General features: G+C 47.4%; 1 protein-coding gene across 2 annotated transcripts in view; it reads left to right on the top strand.

Moving 5' to 3' along the window:
- LOC147111218 (interleukin-17 receptor C-like) overlaps nucleotides 1-13,678 on the top strand; it is a 100,505-nt gene that overhangs the window by 24,867 nt on the left and 61,960 nt on the right. For both annotated transcript variants that reach the window (XM_086001890.1, XM_086001891.1), the window contains exon 2: nucleotides 11,369-11,390. In XM_086001890.1, the coding sequence (XP_085858016.1) occupies nucleotides 11,369-11,390 (22 nt within the window). The remainder of the gene's footprint in view (nucleotides 1-11,368; nucleotides 11,391-13,678) is intronic.

Genomic DNA, 13,678 nt, shown 5'->3' on the forward strand with positions numbered 1-13,678 from the left:
AACCAGCAAACTTCGTCTAAGAATTCTTAATGCATTTGTATTACATTCCTCTGTGCATCATTTTAGGCACACGCTGCTGTATTTAAAATAAACAGGTAAGTGCCTGCCAAAAATATCTCTCAGATGAATGTAGTATAAGCACATTAAGCATTTGTATATGAACTTTTCCAATTGGAAATTATACTTCTATCTCTCTAAAAGTGGAGCATAGGGACCAACTACCCCACACCTTGTACTTTATACTAACCCCCATCTCTTCATCTTTCCTCAGTACATTGTATTATTGCCATGTTATCAGAAAGTCCCTGGTTCTTCCCAGACTCCCCCTCAATTCTCTCTGTTTGACAACAGCACGTCTCCATTTCCCGCCAATCCTGAATAGCAGGCTTTCTGGCTCTTAAGTGTTCACTCGCTCAATGTCCACTTCCTCCATCTCAGCCAGCCTCCCCACATGTACTCAGTTTTCAGCCCCACAGAGGGGAGGATGGCAAAATCCGCAGCAAAGTCCCAGGCTCTGTAGCGTCAATATCGAGTAACACTTCATGCGAGCGGCGACACCAGGTTTTCCTCGGTGGAAACCCGGGAGCCATTCCTTTCATGTTGCTGAGGGATTTTCAGGGAGCAAGTGTGACAAGTGAAGCTTTGCATTGGAAAATGTGCATTGCTTGCAGTCGATGCACTATCATTCACGTGCACCTGAGAGAGAGCACAAAAAGAGCAGCAGACAAGGAGTTACCTTAAAGGGAGGAAGTCGTGACCCGACTCGACCATCATTCAAGTAAAAAGGCCCGTGTTCAGATACGGCACGTAAGCAGAAGCTCTTTAATATACTTAACCCTGTTGCAGAGATATTTGTGAAGAAGGAAAGCTGTAAGTTAGTTTAATATTTTCTAAAGTTTTGTGTTGTTGATTATTGGGATAAAAGCCACACTCTAGCCAATGGATCCGTCCATTGTTCAATTTAATTTCGCTGCCATCAACTTGATTTATTAACTTCAGTGGCAAACAAAATTTGTTTTTAATTACACACAAGCTGATTTCCTTATCTAATTGTGGTAGAGAGAGAAGGTAGAGAATGAAGGAAGGAAGGTAAGACTGGAAACCAATGCAGAATAGCCATTAAAACTGAACAGATCCAGACTACTTGCTCCCAAATTTACAATGAAAGTGAGTGAAAATGGCAGAAAACAAATAGAAAGTGTGTGATTTCCATCCTAACTTGTGAGCTTAAACAGCGTATTTAACAATGCTAATTATAGTTTTAAATGTCCTAGCATTAAGAACCTTTAAAAATGCAAAGCATACCTTTAAGATCCGTAATAGATTTTGCCTTCCTGGAATATATCATCTGCCACACCCTGATGATGGTATACGGCCAACACTTACAATAAACATCCAGGTGAAAATGGCACATTTTGCCTTTTAAGCTAAGCTTTCAAAATTAAGCAATCTTTAACACCTAGTTTATATTTTTATTGCAAATTGTTTCACTGTCTACAATTTCAGCCCATTCATACAACCCTTTTGTTGATCACAATGACATTCCACTGGTTCCTCTACATGCCCGTCAAAGCCCCGACTGACATCAATGGCGAGAGACTCTCACTATTGCGATGGTCTGGGTTATGCTATTCTAATTGTTGGCATTTTGGAGGTGAGGCAATGGTGGGAAACCAATTCCTTTCCCTTCTCTTGTCCAGGCCAGTCGGGTGGATGGAGGAAGCCTTCCCTGACCAGGGACCTGTGTGCTCACTGCAGACTGACAGGCGTGCAGTGACTGTGAAGTGGCATTCACACAGTGACTACAGACTGGCATTGATGGGCTGGCTTCACACCGCGCTTGTGCACTAAGTGCCAACTGGAACATGGGACTTACAACCTGCCATTTAGAAATATGGGGTGGGGGGGAGGGTGGTGAGCTCAGTGACTGCAGGCTTGGGCTTGGTGACTGCAAACTGAGAAATACAAGATAACGGGATACGGTGACTGCAGACAAGTATGCCGATGGGGGCTCAAGGACTGTAAATTGATTGTGATGACTATTGCCCAGGTCATGTTGGCTGTGGACTGAGGAGGAGGATGATTGCAACGCATTAGTAAGAAGCATTGTGATTGAGGTTCAGTAACTATAGACTGGGGCTGGGAATAGTGCCGGGTGCGACCGAATTTAAAAGGGTTAAAAAAAAAGACTTGCATTTATATAGCATCTTTCACATCCAATGGACGTCCCAAAGCGCTTTACAGCCAATGAATTACTTTTTTTGGAGTGTAGTCACTGTTGTAATGTAGGAAATGAGGCAGCCAATTTGCGCACAGCAAGCTCCCACAAACAGCAATGTGATAATGACCAGATTATCTGTTTTAGCGATGTTGATTGAGGGATAAATATTGGCCAGGACACCAGGGATAACTCCCCTGCTCTTCTTCGAAATAGTGCCATGGGATCATTATGTCCACCTGAAAGAGCAAACGGGGCCTCAGTTTAACGTCTCATCCGAAAGACGGCACCTCCGACAGTGCAGCACTCCCTCAGCACTGCACTGGAGTGTCAGCCTAGATTTTTGTGTTCAAGTCTCTGGAGTGGGACTTGAACCCACAACCTTCTGACTCAGAGGCGAGGGGTGCTACCCACTGGGAAGAACTGGAGAAGGAAGAACAGTTTTTGAAAAAAACAGGACCCTTCCTTAGGACAGAGAGGGACCGCTGCAGATACAGAAATATGAATGACTTCAGTACAATGAAAACTTGTAAATGTACTTGCACCACGTTTACAAGAAGGAACTGTGTGACTCAACAGATTTTGAATTACAGGAATGGGAGGAACACAGACGGCTTGGAATGTGTCGAATGGCATCTAGCTCAACCAGAAAAGGCCTGACTTAATTTCATGCTGGCCAACTGTACGTGATCTTGCATGGAAAGTAATGCTACCCTTCCTACAATTATTAGAATGCTAGCTGTGAAACAGTCATTACAGCAATAATTACTGTTAAGTTTTGGGGTCTTTTCTGCTCTACTTATCCTAGATACTTTGGGGGAATTTTAACTTTTGGACCCGCTGGGAGTGGGGGGGAGGGGCAGCGGGGGCGGTAGCGTGCGCCTTCCTACAAGCTGTGGAGTTTTAAATCCAAAGCGTGCGAGTGACATCACTGACAGATTCCCCGCCCGGAAGTCAGCCTGATTGACGAGCTTGGCTTGCAGTTGCGGGCAGGGAACACCGGAGAAGGGGGTCAGATGGTTGGGGGGGGCCGGCTCCTTCCAGCCCACCAGGAGTGCTCCGCTGAGGCTGTCCTCGCCTCGCTGTAGCTGCCGGGATTCCCGTGGCTTCCAGCCTCGTTATCATATTTGAAGTGCCAACCCGCCTCCTGGGAGCGATTCGGCTGCCTGTCCCCCCCCCCATACCGCCCCCGCAAAAACCCGGAAGTGGGTTGAGAGCGGGAATTCAGAATTTTAACACTTTAACCCCCCCACCAACGTTACCACTTTAAGCTGCGTGGCCGCGCAACGGTCTGGAGATCCCGCGCACATTGCTCACCGGGCGAAAAATTGAATGGGCCATGCAGCCACTTAAAGGGACCATGCACGATCATTGCCTCCCACCCGACCCAAACCCACCCATTTTTTGGGGGTTAAAAATCCCCCTTTTCTGTACTTTAGATTAATCTCATTAATGTGTTCTTAGCTGCTCACAGCTGCTTCAAGACTATCTTCACTCATCCTGATATCCAGGTACATTTTAGTACTGCAATATGTCCAACGTAACAAAACAGAAATCCTTCCTTTAAAACTTTTTTTGGGCTGTTTGAGCTATCCTTTGTCTGCACAAGATCTTTCTCACTTTGAAAAGTGACAGAGCATTACAACATCAGACTCCTATTCAGCAAATTTATTGAACAATAGATGAAAAAGTTAATACATAACTATGATAATCCATATATATTTACAGCAGATATACTACATTAATGCCTTGACAGGAATATGTTCACAATTTCTTGTCATTAACCTTTTGAAATGTGCAGTTATTTTCTTATAGTCGCACCAACTGCGGGAAGTAACTGGATTGACATATCTCTTCAAAAATAAAAACAGAAAATGCTGGAGATGCTCAGCAGGCCAGGCAGCATCTGTGATGAGAGAAACAGAGTTAACGTTTCAGGTCGTTGACCTTTCGTCAGAACTGGAAAAAAGCAGGAAATGGAACAGATTTTTAAGCAAGTGTAGGGGCTGGGAAAGGGGGGAGGGGAGGAAAGAACAAAAGGGAAGGTCTGTGATAGGATAGAAGGCAGGAGAGGTTAAGAGGCATTAAGAGATATTCAGGGCAAAAGGAGATGGCAGTGGGACAGGTTAAGAAACAAACGCTGAGTATCTCTAGCATTTTCTGTTTTTATTTCAGATTTCCAGTATCTGCAGTATTTTCTTTTTGTATATCTCTTCAAAAATTGCAAATCAGCTCATTGACTTGAACGGTCCATGTCCCAACAGTTATGGATTTGAATAACCGCCATCTAATTTCAAATGTTCGTGCTAGTCATATCTAAGCATGCTTGGCATAAACAGGGCAGTAACGGTCCTGAGGGGGCAAGCGGGAGGCAACTTACAATATACAAATACTACGATGTCCATGGAACCCCGATTGCAATTTGCAGGTACAAATGGGCAGAGTATGCGTGATACATGCTCCACTTATTTGCACTTGGCGTTGAGCAGTCTAACCAGTGGTCCTTACAGGGACTTTTATTATTGTGGGTCCAGGAGGAGCAGAAGGCACACGGAAAAACTTCAGCCCTGTGTGAGCACCCCTCCCCCAGCTCGACCTGCTGGTCAGCTCAGCATGGGAGTTGGCTGATTTCCCGCCCTCCCACAACCGGCGGGCTGCAGCTGGGGTGCCTTCATGGGGCACGCAGCTCGCCAGCTGCATGCAAATGAGGCCCAGGCCTCAAAATGGCTCCGGCCTCACTGAGGTAACAATGGGCGGGTGGCGGGCACGCTTCACCCACCACCCGCTCATTGTGCGCCTCGAGGTAAAATCGCCCCATACATGTTTTTGTTTGAATGTAGCTTGGCTCCTCCCTCTAGCAGGTAGCCTCAAAGATAACAGAGCATATCTGTGCAATATTTGCATAGAGTTAGGCTGGAAACATGATTTTGAATACTGTTGGTATTTTAAATTCCTTGGGGCAGATTTTTCTATTCCTGCCCCTGGGGGATATTGGATTGCACAATGCATCGAGGAAGTTAAAGGACGGAAAATCAGACGGGCTCCCTTAAATGCATGTGATCCTCGCTGCCTGTTTTTTCTCTCTGCACTCTGCCCAGATGATCCAATCCGACCAGGAACAGGAAAATCTGCTCCCTTATGTATTGTGAGGAACATACATTAGTCACTACCAAGCTAAAACTAGATGAAAATGCTTCATTTTTGTCACAATTCCAATCCCAACAATATGATAGCCATTGCACCAAGTGATGATCATTCATAGAATTACTACAAGCCAATTATGTGACCGTGTTAAAGCTTACTTATGTCACTGTGATCACTGAGGATAATCCTTCACATGACTGCAGGGTAACGGCGGGTAAAGTCCTTTCTGTTATAGTGATATTACAGCAATGAGGATCTCCCATATAATTATTACAAAACTGACTCTGTATGACTGTCACTTATATCAACTGGGTGGCTCCCTCATGAAGAAGGGATGGTCTGTCGTGAGACAGTCGTGTCACACCAGGTGAAGATCTCTTTCATGAAGGTGATGTTTTGAACAAGAGTTTTTTTTACATGAGGGAGTGAGGGTCCTTATGCGTCAGTGGGTAACGCCTTGTGAATTCAGTAAGTAAGGTGAATTATGTTCTCTTGTATGAAGAAGTGGGTCTTTCCTGTGCTGGAAATTCTGCACCAAGTGAGGACCTCTAATATAAGGTGGTGATGTTCGCAGTGACCGAGGATCACTCGCCACATGAAAATGATATTGAGTGAGTGAGAGTCTCTTCTGTGAAGCAGTGAGGATCTCTTGGACAAATTGTTAATATATCTGAGTTTGTGCATGGGTTATGCATCCAAGTATGTGTGTATAGTGTATATGAGTGCATGTGCAGCGCATACAACGTGAGCATGTGTGCATAATACATGAATACCTTCATAAGGTTTTACAAGTGATGCTGCAGCCTATCTGAGAGTCGCTTCCTGTTGCCAGATTGCTTTTCTGCCATCAAGTGGTGCAGGAGTCAAACTTCCTCTAATTGAATCTTGGGAAGACAGAAGCCATCTTATTTATCTCCTTCCACATCACGGAGGACCTCTCCTGGTCCCTCAATACCTCCTCTCTGGTGAAGAAGGCCCAGCAGTGCCTATATTTCCTAAGGAGGCTGAAGGGATGTAACCTGTCACTCCTGATCCTCTCTAACTTTTACCGCTGCACAATAGAGAGCATCCTGACAAACTGTATCACAGTATGGTACGGCAGCTGTAGCTACTATGACCGGAAAGCCCTGCAGCGGGTAGTCAAAACTGCCCAACGCATTACCGGCACCCGGCTACCGACCATAGAGCACATATACCAGAAACGTTGTCTACGGAGGTCACGGTCCATCATCAAAGACCCTACCCACCCCAGCCACAGTCTGTTCGCCCTCCTGCCATCTGGGAGACGCTACAGATGCATTCGCACCCGTACGACCAGATTTAGGAACAGCTTCTTTCCCAGGGCTGTCATCCTACTGAACTCCACAAATAAACTCTAAAGCCTGCACATCTGCCAATGCACTTTATTATGGTTATGTTTATGTTAATGTATTACAAGCCAAATGTATGTTGAATGTTTAAATGTCTTAATCTAAATGTACACTCTCGGGAGCCGCAAGCCTACATTTCGTTGTACTGCACTTGTGCACTAACAATGACAATAAAAGTTGATTTGATTGATTTGATTTGATATGCTGGCCCACCACTCCATTCCCATCCCCATCCTCAACCCCAGCTGCTTGCTCAGGTTGAACCTGGCAGTGTACATCGTCAAATCCCATATTCTCTCCATCATACAGACCGCTTGCTTCCACCTTCACCACATCGTTCATCTCTGCCCTTATCTCACCCCCATGACCTCTGAAACCTTTATTCACACATTCGTTACCTCCAGACTTCACTTCTCCAAATACCTGCCTCAATGGTATCCCAATCTCCACTTTATATATACTCCATCCTACAAAATGTGCAAAAAAAACTCATCTTCATCCTATCCCGCACTAAATCCCACTCATCTGTAATCCATCCTTCCAAATTTCCATTTGCTCTCGTATTAAATTCAAATCTTAATCTTCATTCACAAATGGGCACAGTTTTGGCCTCCTTATCTAAGGAAGGATATACTTGCCTTGGAGGCGGTGCAACGAAGGTCATCGACATCTGCCCTTGTTGACAGTAGGCTCCCGAGGTATGGAAAGTGGTCCACATTGTTCAAGGCCTTGTTGTGGATTTTGATAATCAGGGGGCAGCACTGTGTGGCGGGGGCAGGTTGGTAGAGGACCTTTGTCTTACGGATGTTTAGTGTAAGGCCTATGCTCTCGTACGCTTCGGTGAAGGTGTTGACGATGGTTTGGAGTTCAACCTCCGAGTGAGCGCAGACGCAAGCATTGTCTGCATACTGTAATTCGACGACAGAGGCTGGGGCGACCTTGGATCTGGCCTGGAGGCGACGGAGGTTGAACAGTTTCCCGTTTGTTCTGTAAATTAGCTCCACTCCAGTGGGGAGCTTACTGAGGGTGAGATGGAGCATTGCAGCAAGGAAGATCGAGAAGAGCGTTGGTGCAATGACACAGCCTTGCTTGACCCCGGTTCGTACGTGAATTTGGTCTGTGGTGGAACCGTTGATCAGGATCACGGCTTGTATGTCGTCGTGAAGCAGGCGGAGGATAGTGACAAACTTTTGAGGGCAGCCGAATTTGAAGTCCAACACCGCCTTCAGTGTGCCAGTGCAGCCTTCGGTTGCCGGAGGAAGAGAGTGTTTGAAGACCAGGACCTCAAACCCGGCGCTAAGCTCATGGTCTACAGAGTAGCAGTGATACCCGCCCTGCTGTATGCCTCGGAGACATGGACCATGTACAGCAGGCACCTCAAAGCACTGGAGAGGTACCACCAACGCTGCCTCTGTAAGATCTTGCAAATCCATTGGCAGGATAGGCGCACCAACATCAGCGTTCTTGCTCAGGCCAACATCCCCAGCATCGAAGCTTTGACCACGCTCAATCAGCTCCGATGGACGGGTCACATTGTCCGCATGCCCGATACGAGACTCCCAAAACAAGCGCTCTACTCGGAGCTCCGGCACGGCAAGAGAGCCCCAGGTGGGCAGAGGAAACACTTCAAGGACACCCTCAAAGCCTCCTTGAAAAAGTGTAACATCCCCATCGACGTCTGGGAATCCCTGGCCCAAGACCGCACAAAGTGGAGGAGAAGCATCCGGGAAGGCGGCGAACACATCGAGTCTCTTCGCTGGGAGCAAGCGGAAGCCAAGCGCAGGCAGCGCAAGGAGCGCACGTCAACCCAAGCACCCCACCCACCCGCCCCTTCAACCACCATCTGCCCCACCTGTGACAGAGACTGTAGGTCCCGCATTGGACTCATCAGTCACCTGAGAACTCATCTTTAATGTGGAAGCAAGTCATCCTCGGTTCCGAGGGACTGCCTAAGAAGAAGAAGAAGAAGAAGAGCAACGAAGGTTCACTAGATTGATTCCTGGGATGAGAGGGCTGTCCTATGATGAGAGATTGTGTAGAATGGGCCTATACTCTCTGGAGTTTAGAAGAATGAGAGGTGATCTGTAAGGGGGTTTCTCCGATACTGAACCCCCGTTACACACAGTTCTTCGACGTCAGGATTTATAAGAACAAAATACACACGGCACAGGGTTTTGACTCAGCCTTTGATTCTTTTGTTTATTGAAAACACACACACACACACACACACACTTACTTCCCCAGTATAAATCCCTACGATTTATATTAGACTAACAATCCCAAAATACAAACCCCTACGCAAAGGTCATTTGCATCGACACAATATGACATCGTTAAACCCGTCCGCGATTTGACTGTTACATATAAAGTTACTCAGACTCGATCACAAAAGCCCCCTCTATGATTTGACTGAAACATACAATCACCACTCCCGATTGGCTGTCTCCTGGAGTTGATTGTAGGCCCGAATCTTTCTGCTTGCTGTTCTCCCGTTGGCTTCCCACCCCGACTCTCCTCGAAGTGATTCTTCCTTTGAACCAAAACCAATTTGCAGTATCTTGAAACACATATCCTGGCCCCCTCCTGAGCATACGATGGCCGTTTCGAAATGTGTGAATGTCTCTAGCAGAGAACTCTTGATGGCTGATTGTCCTTCGTATTGTCCATTGATTAGAGATATCTTTCTGACAATGCAACCTTCCCAAGGTGACTGCATATGCTAGTTGTTGGTTTCTGTTGGCATTCGTATTCCAGTGGTTCAAGGCCCGGCCCATTATCTAGGCCTGTACTGATACTAGTTATTTCGAGGCCATGGTCTTCTTTAACAATGTAACCCCTTAAGGTAAATGAATATGTGAATGTTCTTGTTCAGAAGCATTCGTATTTTGGATTGTCTGTGATCATTGATATCCAGTCTCTTGATGGTTCGTAGTTTCGGCTGCAATGTTTGAATTAACCCTTTTATTGCCCATCTCTTTTTGCGGGCTGTACAGTTCTGGGTTTTTATATTTCGTAATCCGATTTTTACCGTTGTGGGGGGGGCGGATGGGGATCGGATCCTATAGATCTCATTGAAACATACAAGATTCTGAAGGGGATTGACAGGGTAGATGCTATGAGGTCCTTTCCCCTGGCTGGAGTGTCTAGAACTAGGGGGTATAGTCTCAGGATAAGGGCTAGGCCATTTATGACCGAGATGAGGAGGAATTTCTTCACTCAGAGGGTTGTGAATCTTTGGAATTCTCTGCCCCAGAGGGCTGTGAATGCTGAGTCTTTGAGTATATTCAAGGCTGCGATAGATAGATTTTTGGACTCTAGGGGAATCAAGGGATATGGAGATCGGGCGGGAAAGTGGAGTTGAGATCGATGATCAGCCATGATCTTATTGAATGGCGGAGCAGGCTCGAGGGGCCATATGGCTGACTCCTGCTCTTAATTCTTATGTTCTTCAATCCCTTCATGGTCTCATCCCACCCTACCTTTACAACCTCCTCGAGCCCTGTGTGAACTCTTCCATGTACACCCCCTCGCTCCAGAACCTTCCGTTATCTTGGCCCTGTTCTCCCTCCCTAAACAGTAGCTTTGCTACTTACCTTGTCCCCATTAAAAACCTCTTCAAATCTATTTTGATGACCCTGCTTTAGTTCTCTTTCCTACTACTGCTCAACGTTTGCTTCTCTTCCATGTAGTGCCTTGGGCTGTTTACCACGTTAAAGGCACTATTATAAATACAAGTTATTGGGGGAGAAATTGGGTCGAGGCGCCAAGCTCGCCTGGGTGCCGGATTTAGCGCAGTGTTTGGAGCATTAGCGACCGCCGGAAATTCAGCTTGAGCGCCCCAAGAGGGAGACGGGGCGAGGCTCAAGGCGCTCCGCGTCCCTCTTAGGGCGCTGAAACTGAATATCGCAGCGCAACGTGCCGCACCGCCACATGCTGCGGCACGGCGCGCTGCGGTACTGCAGGCCTTCCTCCCATTCTTAAGGGGGAGGGGCCCGCACCAGTGCGATCGGAGATCGCGAGTGCCGGCAAAAGAGCCCGGCACCGAGGAGAAGGGCCGGGTTCTCGGAAAACAGCCGGCACTGCCGCGGGGGGCGATCAGGAGGCCGGGGACGGAGGTGCTGGCAGGCGGCCGCCGGAAAAAACGGCCACCCCGCACCTCCACCTTAATTTGCGCCACTGCCGCCACAGGTAGGCCCCGTGAACCGGGCGCCATTTGCGAACGGCGCTACAGAGGCGGTCGCTGCCAAATATCGTGATCGGGGCGGTAGCGGGGCGCTGCGCACACTGATGACGTCATCGGTGGCGGCGCCGCGCAACAGGCTAACGCCACCATTAGCGCCCCAGCTAAATATCGCGGGAGGCGCGGCCAGTGGCGCTAAAGCCACTGAGTGTCCTCTTTAGGCGCTAACTGGTGGCGCAGCCCACCGAATTTCTAGGCCATTATCTTCCAGAAACGGTCAAAAGTTGGAAAGGGGTAATTTTCCAATTTGTGCTTTAACTTGCAAGCACTTCTAGTCAGAAAAGCATGCGCTGGAATTTCTGACATTCACTGTCTCCACTGGGAGCATGAAATCAAACAATGTTATCATTTTAATAATTTAAGTTTTGAAATAATTTTCTTCTCCTTTCTCTGCAGGCCTTCTCATGTGAAGCCACGTGTAAGTATTCCATTTTTAATATTTTATTTTATAGTAAGATCATTTTTTTTGCATCTTTTGAGATACCAATAATCTAGCGTGTTGGGCTTTCATGATGCACTTGATTACCTATCGCCAATAAATATTTTTCAGTTTTGCGCCCCGATTTTCCAACACTGGCAAAAATGGGGTTGCGCTAGCCCACATTGCAAGCTCACCACTACCGGCAGCTCAGAGGGCAGTTCATGCTGAATTGAACAATGGGAGTCTCCTCCCCCTAATCCACATAGGCCACTGTCACATGAAGAGCTTGGCATGTAACACACTTGGCTGGGGAGTGTAAAATCTGGCGAGACGACTGCACATATCTAAGAAAAATAACCTGCAGTACTTAATTTCTTGAAATACTGTAATTATTGTTTCTAAGTGGTAAAGTAAGTTTGAAAGCTCACCACTTCCCAATCGAGGGCCTCATAGTTCCAGCATTTCTGAAACCAGCACAAAGACATTACAGGGTCAATCTTTCTCTTTGTTGCAGCTGTGGAATGCCCCAGCCACACTATGCTGTCCCAGGATTTCCTTGGTGTTGTACTGGACCTGCCCCTGGTGTAGGCACAGGCCCGGATTCAAATGAGATGGGAGGGGATGTTCCTGGTGTCCTGCCTCCCCTTCCTCATCATTGGTCCAGTGGATGCTTGGGCAGAGGAGTGCCCGAAGTTGGGGCATGCGTCATTGCTCCTGCAGACCGGAGGGCTACAAGGGTACTGGGGTCATCCCAAAGATGGAAGAGGGAAGAGGAGGCCAGGACCTTCTCCGTCTCAAGACCATCATAAGGCCTCAGGGCAAGGAGGGCAGCTTCACATCTCTCAAACCTACATCTGCACTCCTATATCTGCCCCAGATCCCAGCGCAAGGTCCTACTAATGCGTGAGCCTGCACCAGGATTATGTAAAGTATGCGCATATACTTGATACAAAAAGGAAGAGACAGCTTGGAAGGGTTTAACTTAGGTCTTTACTTCATACCCACAGGCGGGAACTGAGGGGAGATCAGTACCCGCAGTACTATTTATACCCCTATGGCCAGGAGTGGTACTACGGTATCACTACGCCCTACAAAGTAGTGCTGCCCTGGCCATAGGGTTAAAGTAGCATACATATTACATACACAACATTCCTCCCCTTTTAATTAAAACGTACCCGTGCAATTAAGTCAACAGATGCACCATAACTAGGGCTAATAACATTTGGTAACACAACATACATAACATATTTACATCAGAGTTGTCTACCTATATATATATATAAAAAGAAACATGTTATAGATTCAGTCTCTGAGGAGGCCTCCTGTCTCGACTAGGATAACGTCTTTCTCTAGTCGGTCTCGGTGTAGGCGGCGGTACTTCCGTCACCACTTCATCACTGGAGTCGTCGGTGTCTGATGGCACATCCTGTGCCGTGGAGCTCACTGGAGTGCTGAACTCCTCGCCATCCTGAGACTTCTGTAGCGACGAGCTGGGCCGTGATTCCGCTGGAACAATGTGCTGAGACGTTTGAGGTAGTGAATCAGTTGGGTTTCTGGACTCCACAAGTTGATCAGCATGTCGTTTGATTATGCCGTCCCCAGTATCCACTGTGTACATCAAAGGTCCCTGGCGGGCCTTTATCGTACCAGACCGCCACTTTTCATTTCTATAATCACGGGCCAACACTTGCTGCCCCACCTCGAAGCTCCGTGTCTGTCTGTCAGGAGCCCTACGAAATACTCGGTTTTCCACATCTCTCCGGATGTTTGGTCTGAGCAATTCGAGGCGAGACCTTAACCTTCTATTAAAGAACATGACGGCGGGGGCCTGGTTGGTCACCGTATGTGCAGCATTACGGTACGCGAATAGGAAATTGTCCACCTTGTGTTGTAGTGGCAACCTTTCCTCCCCCATCGCCTTGATGGCCTTTTTAAAAGTCTGTACAAATTGCTCTGCCAGCCCATTTGTAGCCGGATGATATGGTGCGGACGTATAATGTCGCACTCCATTCCTTTTTAGGAATGCTTGAAATTCTTCTGCCACAAATTGTGGCCCATTGTCCGAACAGACTTGCTCGGGCACCCCGTTTCGGGCAAAAATGGTCCTTATGGCTGCGACCGTCTTTTCGGCTGTCGTTGATGACATCTTTATGACCTCCGGCCATTTTGAGTGGGCATCCACTACAATAAGGAACATCGCATCCATGAAGGGCCCAGCGAAGTCCACGTGGATCCTTTGCCACGGCGTTGAGGGCCACTCCCACGGATGTAGTGGGGCTTGGGGT

Source organism: Somniosus microcephalus, chromosome 11 (genome assembly GCF_052327205.1).
Source record: "Somniosus microcephalus isolate GS21.2 chromosome 11, FLI_Smic_1.0, whole genome shotgun sequence".
NCBI lineage: Eukaryota > Metazoa > Chordata > Chondrichthyes > Squaliformes > Somniosidae > Somniosus > Somniosus microcephalus.